The sequence below is a fragment of the Scophthalmus maximus genome, chromosome 4 (assembly GCF_022379125.1).
Source record: "Scophthalmus maximus strain ysfricsl-2021 chromosome 4, ASM2237912v1, whole genome shotgun sequence".
In the NCBI taxonomy this organism is placed as follows: Eukaryota; Metazoa; Chordata; class Actinopteri; order Pleuronectiformes; family Scophthalmidae; genus Scophthalmus; species Scophthalmus maximus.
In genome coordinates this window covers 7,378,454-7,400,691 of record NC_061518.1, presented here as the reverse complement: position 1 = coordinate 7,400,691, position 22,238 = coordinate 7,378,454, and the positions used below count along the sequence as shown (strand labels likewise).

General features: G+C 42.2%; 1 protein-coding gene and 1 long non-coding RNA gene across 5 annotated transcripts; one reads left to right on the top strand and one right to left on the bottom strand.

Annotated features, from left to right (window-relative positions):
- Positions 1-5,761: 5,761 nt before the first annotated feature.
- On the top strand, positions 5,762-11,998 carry LOC118302751. 4 transcript variants are annotated; one of them, XR_004790630.2, is made up of 4 exons: positions 6,075-6,360; positions 6,806-7,704; positions 7,834-8,079; positions 10,624-11,998. It is a non-coding gene; the product is annotated as an uncharacterized LOC118302751 (long non-coding RNA). The 4 variants fall into 4 exon arrangements; XR_004790629.2 differs by lacking the exons at positions 6,075-6,360; positions 6,806-7,704 and adding an exon at positions 5,762-6,012; XR_004790628.2 differs by having other exon boundaries at positions 6,084-7,704.
- LOC118302750 (coiled-coil domain-containing protein 81-like) lies at positions 10,880-21,383 on the bottom strand. The gene is made up of 16 exons (XM_035629170.2): positions 21,130-21,383; positions 20,940-21,001; positions 19,809-19,962; positions 18,568-18,752; positions 18,389-18,463; positions 18,114-18,285; positions 17,597-17,708; positions 16,800-16,893; positions 15,628-15,774; positions 14,985-15,080; positions 14,252-14,421; positions 14,076-14,154; positions 12,956-13,066; positions 12,359-12,468; positions 12,118-12,243; positions 10,880-11,474 (listed from the first exon to the last, which is right to left on the bottom strand). The coding sequence occupies exons 1-16, from the start codon at positions 21,203-21,205 to the stop codon at positions 11,336-11,338; spliced, it is 1,908 nt and encodes a 635-aa protein (XP_035485063.2). The 5' UTR covers positions 21,206-21,383; the 3' UTR covers positions 10,880-11,335.
- Between the last annotated feature and the right edge of the window lie 855 nt (positions 21,384-22,238).

The window sequence follows — 22,238 nt, the reverse complement described above, 5'->3', positions numbered from 1 at the left end:
AGCCGATATGTCTGTATTATAAACAATCAGGCAGCCGGTGATGTGGCCTTTTTCTTGTGAAGACAGATTTTAAAGGTACTTATTTTTTAAGTATTAAGATATATACTCACTGTTTTTCCCAGAACACACCGCGTCTCCCTCAGGCGGAAAAACAAAACCAAAAACAAATTGTTTCCTTCCTTGTTAGATATTTGCAAAGATGATTTTCAAAAAAAATATTTTGGAATCTGCATTGTTAAAGTTCCTGGTCACATTGACTGGCACCCTCCTCCTTCCCTTAGTTTTGCTGTTATGTATTTGATGTGCATAACTGCCCCTAGCTGTCAGTGTCTGGATTTTTTTATATTATATTTGTGCTCAATTTCCTGGTATGTACTGTACCTCTCACTCATACATGTACTGCTGCAGGTATAGAAAGACTGATAAGCGGAGAAATGACATGGTGCATGAGCACACAGGTGGCCGCCTCTGCTTTTTTGGGGGGCTTTACAAGATATTCGGAGCTGAGGAACAGCAACATTAACCATATGCAAAAGCATATTTAAATATGCCGGAGAGAGGAGGCCTATTGCAAAATTTGAGTGTGTAGTTATTCTGCACAGAATCATTTAGCAGCGGGCCCAAATTTGACGGGCGAGACGTTTCCAGTCCGGTGACGAGTGTGTCTCTGCAGCACCTGTAAGCCCGTTCAAGCAGGCGGAGCCGGAGAAACGGAGTCATAATGTGAACACACAGCCGCAGCTGTTCGTTCTCTCTGCTTCTGATGACTGAGCGATTCTAAAAGGTCTTCGCCTACAGGAAAGTCGTTTTTGCTCTGTGACCGGGGTAAAACCCCTCGGGCCCTAGCAGAGCATGTGATATTCTGGCTCATCGGAAAAGTGACTCACACATCCTTGTGTAAGATATATCAAAACATTTATGTCGTCCACCAGGAGCTGAGGTTTTCTGTTGCCCCCCCCCCCCCCCCCCCCCCCTTTTCTGGGGGTGGCTACAATTTGAGGTCTTAACAAATGTGATTCGGTTCATTTAGAAGGTAACGATTACTTGAGCTCTCTCTCCCCCCACAAAATCATTTTTCATTCGACAGGCCAATGTAATGTAATCGGATCAAAGCGAGCGTCAAATCCAAACAATGACTCTTTCGTCGTGCAAAGGTTCTGTGGTATTTACCCGTCAGTAATGGAGCCGAATGCTGGTCGTGGGTGCAGTTTATGTCAAATAGACTTGTGATCTGAGAGCACAGACGGGGTTTTTTCCTTCCTTCCGCTAACTTTTAAATTGCCTCTCCTGAGATTCTTTTGATTTTCCTTCTCTGTTGAGTTTTTTTTTAATTTGTTGTGGCTTTCTCGTGTACAACTTCGGCCAAGTCATGAGCATAGTGTGTGTACATAAAGGGGCCTTGAACCTTTCGCTGATGTGCGCCTGTAAAGTCCTAAGAGGCGCACGATGTCAAGTTGGGTTAAACAAATCAAAAATGATGCGACTAATGCAAAAAGCTGGCTTCAAGACGTGTTGTTCTGTGGCCCACATAACATGTTTCAAATGTGAAATATGCTCAGGTTGTTGAATGTTTTGTCGGCCAACAGGGTGTTGGATATCATCTAAGAACAACACAGTCGGACACCGGTGCTGCATCACGGAGGCAGGCGAGTTCCGCGGCTTCGACAGTTTGTGCCTCAGACAGTCACATCACAATCTGACACGTGTTGACTGACTCGGCTCATGAAACGCTTTCTGAAGACGTACAGATGAGACACTTTGCAGCATCTGCACTAACAAATGTACCAATACCTGTGTTCTACAGGTTTACGTCATTTAGATAGATTATATATATATATATATATATACATATATAGATAGATAGATAGATAGATAGATAGATACAACATAATAAGTCCAACTATCTGAAAAGGGAGAAAACAATGTCATTCTCTTGGATTTCCATTCTACCTTGAGCGTCGGCTAGTTTCAGGCCTTTTACTCGTGTAAACAGAATTTTCCATCATAGCTGTTCTCATTTCAGTCTTTTTCTGTTTCTGTTGTCCAACAGATATGAAATAGTGACTAAAATGTGGCCAGTTAAGACGACATGTTATCCTTAGTGTTGGGATGTTGCGTAATGGACACGGATCTAAACATCCAGTGCCTGGAACATTCTATTTTGAAATCTCTATTTTGCCATCATCACTTTTCACGGAATCACTTGGTTTTTCCAGGAAGTGTTTCTTGCTATCACAAACACATCTCTGTATCTTGTCATATTACAAAACATCCTTGTTAATTAAAAAGTACAGTGTACCTTGTTTAAAAAAAACAACAACCCTGCAGTCATTATGTGATGAAAGATCTATTGGCCCCATGCGGTAACTTCCTGGAATATCCCACTAGTTGCCTGAAGTGCTGATAAATGGGGGGGAAAAACTATTGTTCAGGGGATTAATTCCAACATTTAAGTCCCTCCACAATCCAAAAATTGTCATGCAAGCATTGATTTCAAACGTCTCATCTCACTCTTGAGAATAATGCGATGATGTGTATGTGCCTACACACTGACGGACTGAAGCACAGACGGACCACAGACAGAGAAGCAGTTGACACGACAGTAAATCGAGTCAAAAGATATTCTCAATGATACTCTTCACATGCATTCTCATAGAATACCGCCAGCATGCTGTAATCCAACCGACCGACCGACCGGCCGGCCTGCCGGAGGATGCTGTGACTCAGACAAACACCTTTTTTGCTCAGTGCTTGGTCCTAGCCCGAGCCAAGCGGACTAAATGTGAGCATCCACCCATGCCCGAGGGAGCAACCACACACTGAGGAAAGTGACAGTCTGTCAGCTACAGATAGACCCCAGATATCAGGAATCCCCCTTGAATCCAACCATCCCATCTGTGAGTCCCACGGGCATCCATCTACAAAGGCCCGTTCAGGGCAGGCGTCCAGGGATTGTCTCATCCTCAGAGCGAAAAAAAACATTTTCATCCTCGAGATCAGTTATGTGTGATTGAGAGACTTAACTTCTCACAGCACATCTTGAGATGATATCTTACCCCGCGGCAATTCGAGCGAGCGAGCGAGCGAGCGAGCGCGTGTGTGCGCGGACTCTTCGGGGAGCAACAAGTGGTTCAGTATGTGGTACGATGTCAGGAGAAAGAGCCGCTGCACAGGAGATGCTGTATTCATCTGTCCAGCGCCGTGGGGATGGTGCATGTTAGTGTGACTCAGATAACCCAAAACGGCATCAGCGCGATGGGATTTTCTATTTATTTTTTCAGCTGCATGTTTTCTGTTTTTCTCTTACTTCTGATTGTACTATTTCTTTTCTCTTTTTTTCAACACCGCTCTGTATTTCTGATGAAATCACAGCTCCGAGGTTAAACTCTTCCAGCCAGGCGGAAGTGGTCTCACCACGCAACGCAGGCGTGAACATGGAGTCGTGTCGGCATACCATCACGTAAGATCACATCTGACCATAATAGACCCCCCCCCCCCCCCCCGGCAGACCACAATTGTGCCCCTACGCACATTTGATGATGAAATGATCTCTATTATCTCCGGTCCGGACATAATTATCTCCACTGTATCACAGGGGAGCTCAGTGTGTGTGTGTGTGTGTGTGTGTGTGTGTGTGTGTGTGTGTGCGTGTCTCTGCCTCTCTGGGAGGTGTGGGGTGTTGTTTATGATGGGGGCTGGGATCTGGGACCCGTGAGTCACTTCTAGGTCTTTGAGCTGCTTGATCAGCTCAGCTCCCGCCTCCTCTCAAATGAATCAGCCTCATTTTTTTCCCCTCTCTCTCTCTCTCTCTCTCTCTCTCTCAGCCATTCCAAGGACAAAACTCCTGGGAGCACATGATCAAGATAATCTGTGGAGGGATTGTTAGTGGCAGCCCTTTAAAAAAAAACCTCTACTGCCAGCTGGTCTAAATGTGAGAATGTAAACTGATTGTACAGTACGGGGCGAGACAGTGAGCAACTGCAGAATTGCAGAATGTTCAAAGAAGACTATTTGACAACTGAGAGAAAAAAAAGTTGCCACTGTATTTGCCGATTTTTGTGGCCGATCGTCTTTGAATGTGACATATTGTGCAAAAATCACTTTTTCTGTGTTTGTGCATATAAATGTGTGTATCTGTGGAGCCGGCTAAACCCTCCAGCGTGAAGCTCTGAACGACTGGTTCACATTTCTCTCCCACTGTGATGTCACAGTTGGACTCTTTTGGGGGCTAACCCCGCCTGCAATCGGAGAATCTCCACTTTTCTGGTGAAGGTGCGCGTCATTTCCCTCACATCTTGAAATCGGTTGATCATTCACAACAGACTGGGCCAGCTGGCCAATCAGAGCTGGCTGGGGTTCATCGGGAGGGCGGGGCTAAAATAAATCCAGGTGTTTTAGACAGAGGGGGGGAAAGAGGAGCAGGAACGGGCAGTGTGAGAACACTGATGCCCTTTCTGAACATAAGGAGTATGTAAACCTTCTCAAGTGGTAACACAAATTACAAATTATGAACCTGAATATGAGCATATGTCACCTTTAAAGCTGCGCGGCGCTTGCGTCATGAGTTCAACATGCTGAGCTACAGACAAACACAAGGCGTCTAATGTGCAGGGCACCCGTGTCCACCTCGGGACAAACGTTTCTCTGCAGCCATCGTTCGACCTTCGACCTCTCCCTGTAACCCAGACCGCCAGAAAAAAACTGTTGTCATAGTAACCACTAAATAGGTGGGACAATCAGGGACCAGCAGGAAGTGCGGAGCGTTTCAAGTTAATTAGAGCTTCCGTGTGGGAAAGGGCGTGTTCCCAGCAGGAGGGAGACCTCTGTGTCATTCGGACAAAGGAGTTTTCCGCGTCTTTATGACAGTGGGAATATTGTTCCAGTGTTATCACTCCATCCGTTCACATTTTATGTCCAGGGTGTTTTCTTTCTTTTTTCCTGTTTTGGCCTTGTGTCATTTCTCCCGTCTATCGTGTGTGATACCTGCGAAGCATTTTCACACGCCAGAGTGTGTTTCAGCAAGGTTAAACAGAGTTGATTTAATTTTCTCAGAGAAAAGTTCTGAACTCTGGGATCACTTCATGATACTAATTTCACCTACTTTGTTTATATATCTTATATTGTCTTTAAATTAAGCCTTCATACACTTCTTAAGAATTTCTGACAATGTTTTACCGCAGTGGAAACAAGAATAGTTTTCCCACTTGCAGAATAATTCACTTTAAAAAAGAAACTGAATTTTAAGTCTGAGTTTTTGACTAAGACGAATGGACGTATTTCACTTTGTCTCTCAGTAGGATACAGATGTAATCGAAAATTTCCTCCAAGGATCCGTGCTTGGAATGTTTCTGAAAGATTGCAGTTCACGTAAGTTGTCCGCGGTGATCCATCAAACTACGACCGAAGTGGATATTGAATACAAGCAGCCTAGATCATGGCCTGCAGCCATTTTGGTTTGACTTGCAGGTCCGTGATTGATTATGTGCTGCTCCGTGCTGATCTTGGACCTGAGCTGCAGTCCACACTTGGTTTCGGCAGCTTATCGACATTATCTCCATCTCGCTTTCTCTTTGCCTCCGTTCCCAGCTGCTCATATCTATCAACGCTCATTACCAGCAGGAACTAAGGGTCTGTACTGAAGGTACTGTCCTGAATCCTATTCAAACACAGACTCCCACGCACACCCACTGACAGTCGGGTGGTGGTGTGTGTGCTCAGGCAGAGCAGCAGTGTAATCAGTCATGCTGCTGCAATAGCCCTAACCACGATCGGCCGGCCTTCAGCTGGAACACACTGAATTCTCAGGAGGCTCCTCCCTGTGTTGTCTGCCAAACTGTTGCATGAAAAAAAGAAAAATTCTTCCACCTTGTGCTGTCAGACTTGACCTGAAACCACGGCCCGCTGGGGCCTGCTCCTTCGTAATGTCAGGAGACACCCCCCCGTCTCAGTTAATGAAGGATGCAGAACAAGTGCCGAGGGATCAGGAGAGAACGATCCGAAGTTGATTATCAGGTGATGACACGGGGACCGGCTGCATGCAATTTTATGTTTGTGTGTGTGTGTGTGTGTGTGTGTGTGTGTGTGTGTGTGTGTGTACTTTCATGACTTTTTTCCGTAATTCCATAATCCATTAACTAGCATTACAGTGTTACAGTAATGTTTTTTTCATTAATGAGTGACATATGAGGTTATAACTTGAAGTCAAGTTACTCAGCCCAGCAACACACCATCAAATTTGATTTGACTTGTCAAAGTGAGCAGCTTGTTAGCTGTCTAACCTGCGGTTTGACGATGGGTTGATATGGATTTAGTTTTTAGGGTGAAGGGTCCGGTGACATTATCTTGGTGCAAGGTCTTGAGGTGAGGGCAGGCGGTTACTCTTAACAAAAGTGGAGACACTAGACTCTTGTTACTGCAAACTTGTCCAATTGACATACTGTCTGTTCTTAACTGGTTAGTTAACGTTGACAGCTGGCAAACTTACAGGAGTATGGTGTTGGAAAGTAGCCAAGCAGAAGAAAACTAGTAAATTAATTTTAAGTACAGTTTTGGAAGGAGCTTGTATTTTACTTGAATACTTGCCTTGTATGCGTTTCACAGTAATTTATCACTTTTGACTTTGGGTAGTTAGTATTAAAACTATCATTTGATAGTAATTAATTTGATTTTTCAAGTATCTTGCCCACCACTACTATTGTGTGTTTTACATTTACACATGTTATGAAATGTGCAAACCACATTTCTCCTGTTGGATACTAACTTACTGAACTGAACTTATGCTTATGGGACACGACGTGCCAATCAGTGTGAAAGTTTTGGATGAGTTCTGGATTTCCAGTCCATAATTTTTAGTGGAAGATGACAAATCTGGAGGAACTGTCATTAAGTGACGTATAGAAACTTAACTGCACAGGCAAGTAATATTTTCTTTTCCTCCTTTTCTTCCCATGACCACTGGCTGTGCCCTGAGAGGCCCTGCCGGCATAGTTTGACCATAAACAGGCATGAGAGGAGGGCAGAGCAACACACGGACGTAACATGCAGATGCACACAAAGACGCAACAGAGACAAGAAAGACAAGATGAGATATCAGTTTGAATGTAAAACCTACTCCCGTTGGCAGATATGAATATGAAACATATATATATATATATGCCCATAGTTTTTGGCAACTCAAATGTTAGAGCTATAATTTCTCTTCTGTTTGATACGGAGGACATCGTGTTGAGTGGATAGCTGCTCACTGCCTGAGCAGTTCAGTGCTGTGGAGCGACTGACGGCTCCAGAAACAGTTGCTAATGCCTTATTGTACAATGCTGGACAATTTAACAGCAATGTACCACAGACCACAACACACACACACACACACACACACATCCACGCAAATCCCCCTGTGTTGCTGCCAAGATGGGCTCCCTACCCAGCCGCTCACTATACTCACAGCTGTAGACATGCGTGTCGTATTAAGAGTGGACAGGAACCTCGGACAATACACGGGGCGCAGGCATGACTATAAAGAGGTGGCGGTGAAGAAGAGAAAAGAGGGTTAGGTCATCTGGAAGGACGTTTATCACTCAAAGCCCAAAGGTGAAACGAGCGAGGAGGAGGTGAAGAAGGAGAAGCAGAGGGAAAGGCAAAATAGAAAAGGCAAAATGTGGATTTAAAAAAGATATAGATTTATGAGCGAGGGAGTGGGAATAAGGAGTAAGTGCGAAAGTTTAGTCTATGTACAGAACAAATAATTTATCCTGTGTGTCTGCTAAGGTTATTCCTGAGAAATATAAATATATATATATATATATATTCTTTGGTATTTTTGTCTTTATTTGACAGAGACAGGATCTGGGATTAGAGAGTTGGGGGATAACATGCAGTAAATAGTCCGGCTGATGAGAATCAAACCCAGGGACCTGCTGCTGAAGGTGTACAGTACAGTACAGTACATCCTCAACATTCAGCCCCCCCCCCTGCCAACAGGATGTACAGAACCATATGATCGGAAGAGGAACAGGAAAGAAGGAGACTCCACGAGAATAGCTTTGGGAAACTGGTCTCTGTGTAACATGAGTTTCCCGGTGGGTGAGTGGACGGATCGTACTAGATAGAGACTAAGAGTGTGTGTGTGTGTGTGTGTGTGTGTGTGTGTGTGTGTGTGTGTGTGTGTGTGTGTGTGTGTGTGTGTGCACTCATATGTTCACATGTAAGACACACTGTTAAGGGGCCGAGGGAGCAGGCGTGGTCGTTTCTCTGGCTAACACTGGTTTCATTAAAAGGAAACAACTTTTGGTTCTCAGACACGCTGATGACGACTCTAATCAATAACAGATCTTGCTTTCGATGATAGAGGCTTAATTCCACCAATAATCTTAAATTATTTTTGGTAACTATGTAAAAATTTGATTCCAATAACCTTTTTCAGTTTTCAAGCAGATTGTAGTCCTGCACAGTTCAGTTTTATAGAACCAACAGCTTGTTAGATTCAGGGAAAAATTAAGCTTTATCATATTTGCATGAAATTTCACAATGCGTCAGGAAATTATTCTAGTATTTATATAGTGGAGGGCAGTGCCTCTTCAGGCAGCTATGCTCCTCTTAGACAAGCAGACCGCAGGAGGCCAGTGACAACATATTTCATGCCAATTGTCAGGCACGTAATGTGGAGAGGGGGGTTATGTGCAAATCTTCCATCTCATATAACTCTTAATCAATCACAATACCACAATTCCTTTTGACTCTGCTGTGAGCACAACCGCTGTCAGCCATGGCCTCAAGTGCAAAGTTTGGCAGCACACAGACGATTTTGCAGAAACAGCACAGGAGAGCTTGGAACCATCAACACGTCGAGTTTACATTACAACCGAGTTGTAATTTGAATTAATGCCAACCACCCAAGTGAGTGCCGGTCCAGAGCCCCCGACCAAAGACTGACGTGTGACATCCCAGCTTTACTTCATTGTTTAAGACGCCTTAATCGCGAGACCCCTAGAGATATCTGAGCTAGAGTTCATTGTGCTCTTTTACTAATCCTATTTCTAGAAAGGATTCTGGGCTGTCCAACGGTTTCTTGGATTGGAATGTTGAATTAATGGAATGAAAGTTTGGTGACTCAACTCCAACATTATAGTTGTGCAATGTGTAAGTCACCGTTGCCTTCAGGCGTCTCTGCTCCCCTTTGAAAAGCAGACCGCAGGAGACCAGTGACAACATACAGTATGTTGAGCCGTTTGTCATGCACATAATGTGGAGGGGGTCATGTGAGGCTTAGCAATTGTGTCCCGCAGCAAGCAACAGCACTGAAGTGTCCTCATATATTTGGTTCAAATGTGAGCATATTTCCTCTGGAGGAAATTTGGGAAATGTGTGAAATTAAAGAAACACCCTATTGTCTCTTTCCTCGGCCATTGTGTTCTGTGGTTGTGTTTTCATGTTTTCCAGATTCCCAAGCTAGAGGATCTACTGTATATCTAGGCTTATTGGCAGGAAGATGGTTTTTTGGCTTTTTGTCAGTTAGTGTCCGAGTTTCATTTCAGATCCAGATGTTCCCATCCTGCCCACACGCCATCGCACACTGACCAGAGGACAGTGCCCCATGAACCAGATATGGGCTGGCTGTGACACCTAATGAGTTATATGAGATAGAAGATTTGCACATAACCCCCCTCTCCACATTGCGTGCCTGACAAATGGCATAAAATATGTTGACACTGGCCTCCTGCGGTCTGCTTGTCTAAGAGGAGCATAGCTGCCTGAAGAGGCACTGCCCTCCACTATATCAATCAATCAATCAATCAATCAATATATTATTTTTATATATATATATATATATATATATCTCGAACAGTATGAAGGGGGAGTCAGCAAGGACGTGTTAAATCACCAGGACAACACAGCACATAACTTTGCACTGACACAAACACTTGAGGCAGAGGAGAGTCTAATGAGTATCATTTGTTTTTTGACAGCGGTAACAATTTTCGAGGAAATTTCCCCTACATGTATTTTTCGAAACTGCACTTTGGTACCAATATGACAGCATCTGACGGTTGTGTGGGTTTGACTGTGCGCCGGGTAATTTTTAACACTTATAAAATGTGCACACAGCCATGATTAAGGACTCTGAAAGGGCACCAAAAAATTGGGCCGCCTCTCATTTGTAGACTCATTTAGATCACATTTCTCCTTTCTAGGGTACAGCATGAGGGAGGCATGTTTCTGTGCCAACACACAGTGTACGCTCAACAACACTCCCCTTTGTCTATACATTAGATCTGTCAGTTCGTAAAAATTAATCACCCAGAATGTGTGTGGAAGTTTATTGTGCATCTGTTTTACTACAAAGACCTTTGAATGCCTCCATGAGCTCATTAAGGGAGTCCTGGCTTCACTGAGAACTGGGCCTGCAGCCAGAAGGAATATTGCAGCCCGACGTTTATCATCTATAGAAGCTCCCCACTAGTGTGAACCCATCCTCCCACATAAAAGCTACATTCTTTCTTTCATCATTATCTTCTTTTGTTTTTTTCTCACTCTTCTTTTTTTGCTCCAATGTGTTTTAAGCTTATGCTGCTGTATGAAGAAACCAAAAATGATTTATAATGATTTGTGTTTTTCGTCTCTTTACAGTTCTAACACACTCGGGGCCCTGTTGGGGCCCTCCTGCTTTCCATCTCTCTGTAAGTTATGTATTTCTATGTACGTACTGTGGCATAGAAAACTTCAGGGTCAGACAGGGGACAGATACCGGTCATAGTTTTCGAAGACGATCAGCACACGGTCTCTCCACTGCTTGTGCCAACACCATCATGCACTGATGGAAACCACAAATGTTCACAGCATAAACTTTTCAGTCTCTATAAAAAGAAAATAATCAATATATATGTATTTTTTCACTTTCTCTAAGCAAATTTTTATTTTTGAACTTAACATGACAATATAACCTAGCCCGCTTCTTTGTAGACTGCACTCAATAAAGGGAAGTAGTAGGAGTGTACGCCATGTCTAAAAAGTACTTAAGTGCATCAACTTCTATCTGCATGACAATAATAGCAATACTGTACTTTTTGATTAGCCTCTTCCAGCCTGTCTGTGTTTTTTTGACTATTGTCACAGTACAAAATCCCCCGAAAACAATAATCACGAAACACTAATTCAGGAAAGAAGCAAGAGTAAATCTCAAATTAAAGCACACACTGTGTGTATACTTCACACCGTGACATCCAAGTGAGCCTCACGTGGGTTTAACATACTGTATCATTTTAATGTTCATGATGGGTTGAGGTTTTGTTTAGACTGTGAGGTACAGATGTTTAAGCACTGCAGCAAGCTACACGGCTCATCAGATCATGTACTGTGAGCCAGAGAGGTAATAAGAGTCCTTCCAGATGTTGCTCTCTCCCGAGTTAGTGGTCCTCCTCTTACACTGGCAGCAGCGCTTGTACTGTGCAAGCTTATCTACCAGCAGCTGACCGGCAGACCTGACCACAGGGAGACAGAAAAACAACAACAAAAAACGGAAGAATAAATGAAAACATGTCACCCTACATGAATGATTTAGGAATCTGTGTAAGCAAGTCACTGACAAGCTGCATCATCTCAGGTTCAACACAATCAGTGTCATTTAAAATCAAACAGCAACGACGGAGAAGTTCAGTCTTTGAATACCAGCAATCAGGAGATTATCTACTCAGAGTGAAAGAGCAGTGTGTTGTAGACTTTCAATATTTGAAATTTTTACATTCAATCAAACCACTTTTTTTGTAATAAAAGAGAGAAATCATCAACAAAAACAGAGCTTCAAGAGAGTGGATATTTGATTCACAGTATAATTGCCAGGTGGCCAGAAGAACAGCTCTAAATGAAACTAGTGTCATGTATATATAAATTAATCACTGTACGATTGCTAGTTTGCCTACATATGACTTCGAAGTTGATGACATGTGAATCTTCTTTTAGTAATTTTATGCTCTGTCCAGATCACTTATTAAACGTCTAAAGCTAATTAGACTAAGGGCCAGTGTTTTTGTGTCCACAATCTCAACACCAACTTGAATTTATGAATCAATGTGAATGGGCGGGTGAATGTCGATGAAAGTTCCAGGCGAGCCGACGTCCACACACCTCAGGAAGCGTCTCTCCTCATCCTCTCGCTGGTGTTTGAGATTCACACTGCGACTCCACTCGTGCTCTAATGACCTGCTGACGTCCCGCTTCTTCTCAAAGCGTTTAACGCGGTCCAGTATTAGTCTGGAGTGAAAACACACGGGAGAGAGAGACACAGGATCACAGTGTTCACAGAGAAAAACAATATGTTTTGGACTCAAGGTTCTTTTCTTTTTTTCCTCCACAAAAAATAACTCACGCCGTTCTGTTGTTTTTGAGCATTTCCCTGTCTTTCTCCAGCTGTGCCTGGCGGCTGTGCAGTTCTTCCGTTTTCCTCTGAGCAGCAGCACTGAAATTTACCTGGAAGAGCTGCAAGTATATGTAGAATTACATTACATTCATTTTACCATGTTGCAGACAAATGTTTTTACCTTATGAGTATTTCCATATGCTACTTAAGACTGAATCTTCACAACACTGCAAAAGAAAATATTGTACTTTTTATTCCACATTTATATGACAGCTATATTGAAGTTTTAGCTGTGTTACTGGAGATAATGTGATCCAGGATCCTGTCTCTGTCAAATAAATCAGCTGCACCATAGAAACTGTTGCTTCTATGTCAATGCATCAGTGATAGTGATCAAGTAAAATAATGTATATAATGATATAATATATATATATAATGAAGAAAATATAACTATCTTAAAGGGGTGATTCTGCATAATGTTATACTTTCACTTAATTTTGAAGATCAAATATAATCAAATAACTATGACTATGATCATTTTGCCATCTGCATGAGGTCACAACTAAAAAAGCAATGTTAAAAGCAGCAATAACAAACAGTGGTTACCTTGTGCGCCCTCTCTCGGCTCTCTGCGTTGCTGCCTGCTGTCTCACAGCGGTTGAACCCGGAGTCGTCAGCCTGGCTCTCTGGAGGGTCTGTGCACTTCTTGTCCCCTAACTACAATGCAGAACGCACTCGTTTCAGTTCCACAATGTGGTCACCACCAAGGAGACCATGGCATATTACCCTGGTACCTTTTTGAAGTGAGAATTTTGTTGCATGCTGTCTTTGTTGAAATCCCCCAAAATACTGAGAAATACTCCTCTAACATGGTTAAGTTATCTCACAGAAAGCATCTTTTCAGGCCAAGTAACTGCACTATGTCTGTGCAATTATGTGTGCTTCTCTTTTAACTAAGATAATTGAATGATTTTGTTCGGAAAATATTTCTTCAAATGAGTGAACGAGATTGACTCTCTGTTAAAACTCCAGTAATGAAATAACTGGGGTTAGAGGCATCACCGAGGTTGTTTCTTATCTTTTTGTGGTTCACGAGATTTTTTATGTTTTTATTAGCTCTGTTCGTTGGCAGAACAGGCTTGTTAAACATTACGATTTAATGACACATAGTTACGCCACGGCAGATTTCAGATTTTTTTCGATTGACCTGCCTTACTGTTATACTGTGGCTCGTGATATAAAAACATGTGAAAACCGGCTTTAGGTGGCCTTTCGTGCCCTTGACGAGCAGGATGGGCGGTGGTCTCTGCTGCCTTCCTTTGACCTATGACCTCCCCTTATCCTGAACAACACAAAAGCATATTTTGAAATCCTTCACCTCATGTTGGGGAATACAGAAGGGGACAAAATAAATTATGTAAAAGATCGATTCACCTAAAATAGCTAATAACCATGTATCCTCCATAACCACTTGCAATATAACATTGTTGCTTTTAAATACTGATGTATTGTAGTTGTTTTTTAAAAATATATTTTCTGAGATTCCAATAAATCTAAAAGGACTCAACGGCTGAACATGAAGTCATTTTACTCCCATCCCTCTCTCATATTGACCCTGGTGATTATCGCTTGTGATGCTTTGTATTTCTATGACCAAACAAAGACCCCCAAAAATATTTTACACAATGTTGAGCTTGAATAATCACTTTATAAAGTATTTTCTTGCCTGAGTGTCCAGAGCGCTCTTGTAATTTTTAGTTCTCTCGTATTTCTGCTGGAGATGCTGAGCCTTCTGCGAAGCTATCCTAAAACACAAACAAATACCCCATATGACACGTTAGTTACCACAACAGATGATTTTTTTTTTAAATGCCCATGAGGTACCATTTCTTATGGACTCACTCCTGGACCAGCTGGACCTGGTCTATTTGCTCCATTAGGAGACGGTTCTGTTGGTCCCGAGCCTCGTGTTGCCGTCGGCTCTCTATCTGGCTCTGAAGATCCTTCATGTAACGGTGCTGCTGAATACTCCTGACAGGAGTCAGGGGGCGAGCCGGGAAGATGAACGATGTCTGAGAGAAGACAATGAAAAGAGTATAAAGACTATTGTGTTAAAAAACTGTTTCTGTGAAACATCTCCAGGAAAGCTAACAAATGATAAATAGAAGTTTCTGTAGCACCACAAGCTGATGACCGTCAAAAATAATGTTTTGGGGTCAAAACCTCACTGCCAATTCTTTGTAAATGTGGGTTTGATTTGCTTTCATTTATATCTATGTTCATGTAGAAATCTGACAAGATGAACTCCAGAACATTTAAAAAAAAAATTGTGTCCGGATATCTGTGTTCGTTTTCCTGCTGTATTCAGGAAAAGTCTACATTGCATGTCAGGAAGCAGCTTGGGGAATGTCCGATTAAGCTCATTTAACAGTATTTGGTTATCATATCAACATAATTGAAAACATGTTTTGTAATTTGAAAGTATACTGAGGTTTTTACTAAATCCTCTCACTTCACATCATTATTAGACAGCATTGTGAAGTTTCACGTCGGATATGGACATTAAAATCTACTTTTTTAAGTTTGAGTTTTAATGTGTGCGAGTAAACAGCATCAGGCTGCAGGTTCTACTCACAGGGTCCAGAGGACAAGTCTTCCTTATCTTCTCCGACATCTGTAGGTTGAACGTAGAAACCTGTTTTGAATGCTCACGTTGCTCATTCAGCTTTGCCTGCCAGATGAAAACACACAAAACAAATGTCTTTCATCATCACAGTGACAGTTTAAAATACTCACTAGATTTTAAATGAACTTTTTCTCTGAGGAGTTTGGCCCCTTAATCAATTCTTGGGACATTCTCCAATGTTTTGGAGGCTGTTTTATGGAACCATGAAATAATATTGGCAATAACAACATGCAAGGCACCTGTTTCATTTTTAATTTTAATTCCCCATGTGTCCCACACTTCTTTTTTTCCAGTGCTGGAAAGAGGATGAAGTCTTGTTCTCAGCTCACTGGCCCCGACCAGTGTGGAACCACCCTTACCTCCTCAATTGTTGAGATTTCCTTTCTTTTTTAAAAAAATTCTCTTTCTTTTTCTCTTTCTTGATATAATTTTTTTTAGTGCTGCTTTTACTTTGTCTGGTTTTTTTTTGATGATCCCCTGACTTTTTGTATTTCATCACCATACCTGTGAAGAATCACATTCATTTTAAAGATGGCAGCGTGCTCACGATAGCGTTTATATAGGGTGCACATGCTGTTGTGTGGCTACAAACCTGTTCTTCCTCCATGAGCTGTATGTCTCTCTGTTGTTCTTTAAGCAGTAAGAGTTTATCCCGAGCTTTCTCCTCTGCCTGTTGCTGCTTCCTCAGGTACACGGGAACATTCCTCCGGGCCCGCTGCATACACAGGTAGCACAGCTCCTACAGGGACGAGGCCGTGTTGGGTCAGAAATGTGAAGGAGTCATTTTCTTCTCAGGGCTTGTTGTGAGTACAATCAACCTAAACCTGAAATAATGGATATGGTGAACATGTTGGCAAACAGCTGCTTATTTACACATCCAGCAGTAACAGAGCAACATTAATAATGATCTGGAGTGGTGTGTCTGTCCACCTGACAAACCTGAGGTCCAGTATTCACTCTCTTTCTGAGACTTTTCTGCCATTTGAGGCTGAGCTGGAAGCGCGGTGAGACTATCATGACATTTACGGAATTGATGAGAACTGTGATATTTAGAAAATCAAATATTGATGAATTACACAACAATGTTAATAATAGATATTTGATAATGTTGTGTAAATAATCCAGCTCCTCTCTGTTTCTTTCAACCTGTCACAGAAAATATCTGGTTTGCACTGATTGCAGTATTTTATTTGTAATTCAATGGCCAAAAAAAGAGACAAACACACACAAACAAGGTTAAAGATAAATTTGACTAATAGTATTATCATTATTTTCTTTATCAATATCGTGATAATGTCATTATCATGAATTCTTTTGGCCACAATGATCGTTTAGTGATGTCATGACAGTAGTGTACACTGGGTTTTAAGGGCATTTTTGTTGGAAACAGAAAACAAACCCATGGGAGCACAGAGACTGAACAACAAAGGTACAACAGTGAGTTTTGAGGCGGAAATAATGAAAACAATGATTTGAGAACAGCTCCCAAGCCGCCCGAAAAGCAATAAAACTTTACATCAAGCGTTGAAGTCATACTTAAGTTATTACCCCGGGAAGCAGGGTATTGTGTGTTTCACCAAACTTGGTGGGAATATTTGTTGAGAGCGTTTCTCCACATGATTGACTTTTGGATTTGATCAGTCAAAGGTCAGGGGTCTCAGATGGCTGTACGTCAGTAATGTCAATACAAAAACAGATTCCTTATAAATAAAATCTAATTTCAATACAAATTTCCGTGATTGACCTACACATGCACAAACCCACCTGTCCAGCACGGGCGTGGCCTGAGCAGCTAGCTTTCACACAGGGTTCCTCCAATTTGGGAGCGACCTCTGGCGGTGAGGTGAGGGCAGCGGGCCTGAGAGTGAAAAATAGAAACTACTACTACGACTGTATAGTGTATAAAGAGAGTGACTCCTTGGCTTATGCATGTCCAGTTGGGTGGGGAAATTGTTACAGTTTATGGATGTTGTGTGACATGTCTGCATGAATTATCATGTCTTTCACATTGTGTTTTTGTACCATGGATGTGTATTTGAAGTATAAAGGGGGATGAGGGCTCAAAGTTCTCTGAGTTCATTATAACAGACTCAATTTCACTAATCAAGGGTGCTTCTGGGTTTTTACTTTGGCACTGAATATCAACTGTCGACTGCTGGTAAGAGGCTTGAGCCCCAATCACAATCTGTCCCCTTCTCAATAAAAGAATTATTGAGGAAGTGGGGAAATTATCACTGTGACAATCTTCTGGCACTGTGTGTGTCTGTGTCTGTGTGTGTCTGTGTGTGTCTGTGTGTGCGTGTGTGTGAGTGTGTGTGCTGACAGTGCACAGAGGTGATGACATAGGATGAATCTGTCCCACAGGTAGTTGTGCATCATTGATGGAGCTGGCTGCTGTCTCAGGACATGAACAATATAAGACCACCGCTGAGCTCTCAGCTCTCACCTACTCATCTACCTGCAAACAACAGCTCGGTCCACTGCAAGCCGAACCTCTGCAGAGTGTGTGTGTGTGTGTGTGTGTGTGTGTGTGTGTGTGTGTGTGTGTGCGTGCGCAGTACTTGTCTTTGGCCTCCATAGCGGGTATTGGATTCAATTCCTCAAAGAGGCGGACAGCTGTCATCCTGGCAGGTTGCAGTGTCTGGTGGGATTCAGATTCTCTCTGTTGGGGAACTTCAGCAGAGACACATGACACTGAGTAGATTCGCTGCCCCTGAACACAACTGCATTTATCTTGCTCTTCATTGGACAGCTCCAAATCTATCATCGTTGATTCTACAGCAACGTTTAACAGATTTTAAGCATTAAGCCTCCCGTCGGTGGATTTTTGTTTGCTTAGCACAGAGCCATGCTAGCTGTCTCCCCCTCCTTCTAGTCTATGCTAAACTCAGGTGGTAAAGATAACTACTCCTCCAAACACCTATTGCTCATGATGACCAAGAATTAACAATATTTCCACCATATCATGTTTATTTCCGCTTCTCCACTGCTGCTCCAGCTCAGATTTTCATTCATTAAAAGCACTACACTATCAAACCTAAATGGCAACTGTCAGCTTTGTGCAAAAGGCTCTTTCACCTCCTGCATTCCGCTGGTCTGGGGCTGGTGACGAGCACCATCCGTCTTTGTCACCGGCTTTGTCGTCTGGCTGAGGAGAGCAGACAGTTGGCAGGGCAATGGGGTTGGCAGTCTGTGGCCTCTGGAGCCTGGACACTCCACCGGACATTAAAGAGACACTGCTTCCAGGTCTCTGGAGAGGAAAAATAACCAATCACCTATACAAATACACACGAAATACGAAACATCCATTGTACTGTAGCATTTTAAACACACATTCACTTGTTGATACTCACGTTGTTAAAGGCTAACAGCAGCCTACCAGTCCCGTCCATGGCATTAATAAAGTCTCCGTTGAACTTCATCCGAACCTTTGAGGAACAACAAATCAGATCAGATTTAATGAAAAATCCAGCTGTCACAGATCGGAATGTGAATCACTCAGTAAGAAATGCAGTAGAAGCAGCAGAGCCACCTTGTTGTTAGTGAAGGACAGACGTCCAATTCCCTGGAATGTGACAAATACGTTTTGTTCAGAGGCCAAAGCTCTGAAGAGGAGCAGGAGCGTTTCTCTGACGCAGCCCTCCACTACGTCTCGACTGAAAGGAGTCTCTTGGGACACGGCAGCAAAGTTTAGCTGCACCACTGGCAAGTGTGTTGCTGCAAGGGACACACACACACACACACACACACACACACACACACACACACACACACACACACACACACACACACACACACACACACACACACACACACACACACACACACACACACACACACACACACACACACACACACAAATCCTCATTGTTCTCTTGTTAATGTGTCAAACAGTTATAAAACAAAATTATTTCTCATCACAAAGATTCAAACCCAAATCTCAAATATATCTTTTTGACAATAAAGCTATGAATTTTCCGCATATAATTGCCCTGTTTTTATCTAGTTTCCCTGATCTTTTACCCCCGTGGCGTCGCTCCTGTCTGTTTACTAAATGAACACTTGGCTACTGTGTTTAAGTCTGTTTCAAAAATGAGGCTGTTGTGAACTAAATTAAAAGAGGCTGCTGAATCCATTGCAACGGTTATTCAAGGAAAGGTTTGACATTTTGGGAAACGCACTGATTTGATTTATTGTCAAAATATGAGAAAATTGATGCCGCACCGGGCTGTTCGCTAAATATAAAGCTACTGTAAACTACTACTATAAAATGCTTATTTGCTGTTTTTGTGATTCGCTGGTCAAAGCCACAGTAAGCGACAGCTGTGTTCCACTATATTTCCAGTGTTTATGCAACGCTAACTTATCGAAATCAAACAGCAGATCTACACAAAGTGTAAAGACGACAATTTGTGGTTAAACAGTAGGTTATGATTTTTCTTGTTGCTTCTTTGAGTTTTCTTTGGTTGCCTGGAAACTTAAAAGGTGACAGGTTTCAAGGTGACACCCACCCCCCACCCTTTTTGTGGTAACATAATCTAACCGGCTGCTGCCTGTATAGCTTCATATTTACCGTACAGACGTGAGGGTGGTGTTGGTATTCTCGTTTAACTCTCGGCAAGAAAGCAAATGAGCACATTAACCAAAATGTTAAACTATTTAAGTCCAAAGGAGAGGTAGGCCATGGTGTTGCCAACAGATGTATTTCCAGGCTATCACTTGCTGCAGTAATGCACTTCTAAAATGATACAGTATGGAAAAATGGTTGTTCACCTGCAGCCAGTGGCCTGGTCTGCTTTAGACCCAGAGACTGGAGCAGTTTCCCAGCCAGGAGGAAGATGGGTCTCTGGATCGTGGTGACCTTGTTTCCCAAGTCCAGCCTCTGCTGAGAGAAGGTGAAGGTCCCCAATCCTGCCAGGTGGACCCCCTGTTACAAGAAATAAAATAAGATTAAACTAACTAGATAGATAGATAGATAGATAGATAGATAGATAGATAGATAGATAGATAGATAGAAAGATAGATAAATAGATAGATAGATAGTCAGATAGATAGATAGATAGACAGATAAATAGAAAGATAGATAAATAGATAGATAGATAGTCAGATAGATAGATAGATAGATGGATAGATAGATAGATAGATAAATGGATAGATAGAGAGATAGAGAGATAGTCAGATAGATAGATAGATAGATAGATAGATAGATAGATGGATAGAGAGATAGAGAGATAGTCAGATAGATAGATAGATAGATAGATAAATGGATAGATAGAGAGATAGTCAGATAGATAGATAGATAGATAGATAGATAGATGGATAGATGGATAGAGAGATAGTCAGATAGATAGATAGATAGATAGATAGATAGATGGATAGATGGATAGAGAGATAGAGAGATAGTCAGATAGATAGATAGATAGATAGATAGATAGATGGATAGATGGATAGAGAGATAGAGAGATAGTCAGATAGATAGATAGATAGATAAATGGATAGATAGAGAGATAGTCAGATAGATAGATAGATGGATAGATGGATAGAGAGATAGTCAGATAGATAGATAGATAGATAGATAGATAGATAGATGGATAGATGGATAGAGAGATAGAGAGATAGATAGATAGATAGATAGATGATAGAGAGATAGAGAGATAGTCAGATAGATAGATAGATAGATAGATAGATGGATAGATGGATAGAGAGATAGAGAGATAGTCAGATAGATAGATAGATAGATAGATAAATGGATAGATAGAGAGATAGTCAGATAGATAGATAGATGGATAGATGGATAGAGAGATAGTCAGATAGATAGATAGATAGATAGATAGATGGATAGAGAGATAGATAGATAGATAGATAGATAGATAGATAGATGGATAGATGGATAGACTGACTAACCTTCTGTAAGGTCATCTGGCGTTCAATATAGGCAGATACATCAGCCCAAATAGAGTTAATATCTGAAAAACACAATATTCAAATTTTGTGACACTAGAAGCAGAAGGATGCACTGTTTACCACACTGTCACCCCAGAGAAACAAACAAACAAACAAACAAACAAACAAACAAAACTATCTCCGGTCCAACCATTGTCGGAGAGCAGGGACAGTGTCGGTAAGTCCTTCCTGTTCGCCCCTGACACCAGCCGCAGTATGTCCGTCATCTCTCAATCCGCACACCAGCGCCTCTCCACAAATCCCGTCCTGCTCCTCCCGCTGCTCCGCGGCACCTGACACTAATCCACACGAGCGGCCCGGGAGGGCCGGTTGCCACAGCGACCGCGCACTCCTGCACAGGAGTTTCCGGGTTTCCAACGTCGCGTCGCGTCGCGCCCTAATCAATGCTCCCGTCACTGCTGATGACGTCAGAGGAGGTTTAGTGGCCATCCCAATCCATCGCGAAGCTGTCGGCATTGTGTTAAAGAGTAAATCTCTGATCGTACCCCGTCCACCCGGAGGAAGGACATGGGAAAGTGTGTTTGGAAGCCGGAAAAATGTTCTGATTAAGACATTCCTGATAAGACTGTCTATAAATGGCCTAAGCTAGCCTATAGCTTTAGATAAGCTAATTCATTAATGCCATACAACATACTTATGCCATACATTCACAAATTAACACTGTACAGTACACTAGGTCTTCTATAGAAATAAAATGTATTATTATTATTAATAATATTAATATTGTTATATATAGCGCTTTTCTAGTCATATAGACCACTCAAAGCGCGTTACAGGAGGGTGACATTCACCCATTCATACAGTGTAGTTTTTTCTATCACACTGATAGAACTGTCTATCCTCCCTGAGAGTGTCATAGTCACGGTGATGACATTACTCAAAGCTAAATACACTACAGAGACCGGAGATAGACAGACCATCTTGGAACGCGATACACTGTGAACCTGTTGATATGTGTAGCGACCCTGGAGTCTCCTTAAATATTGAGCTCTTATAATAAATACTTCTGCTTAAGACATCCACGGTTTCCGTATTCCTGAATCAGCATCCACTCCATCAATTATTCCATTTCACATACACTGCCGGAAGAGCCGCCAGAGGCAATTTAGGGTTGAGTGTCTTGCCCAAGGACACATCGGCATGTGGGATCGAACCGCCAACCTTTGGGTTGGTGAACGAACGAATCCACCTCCTGAGCGCTAGGGGGAAAAAAAAGTTTAAAAGATAAATTATATACTT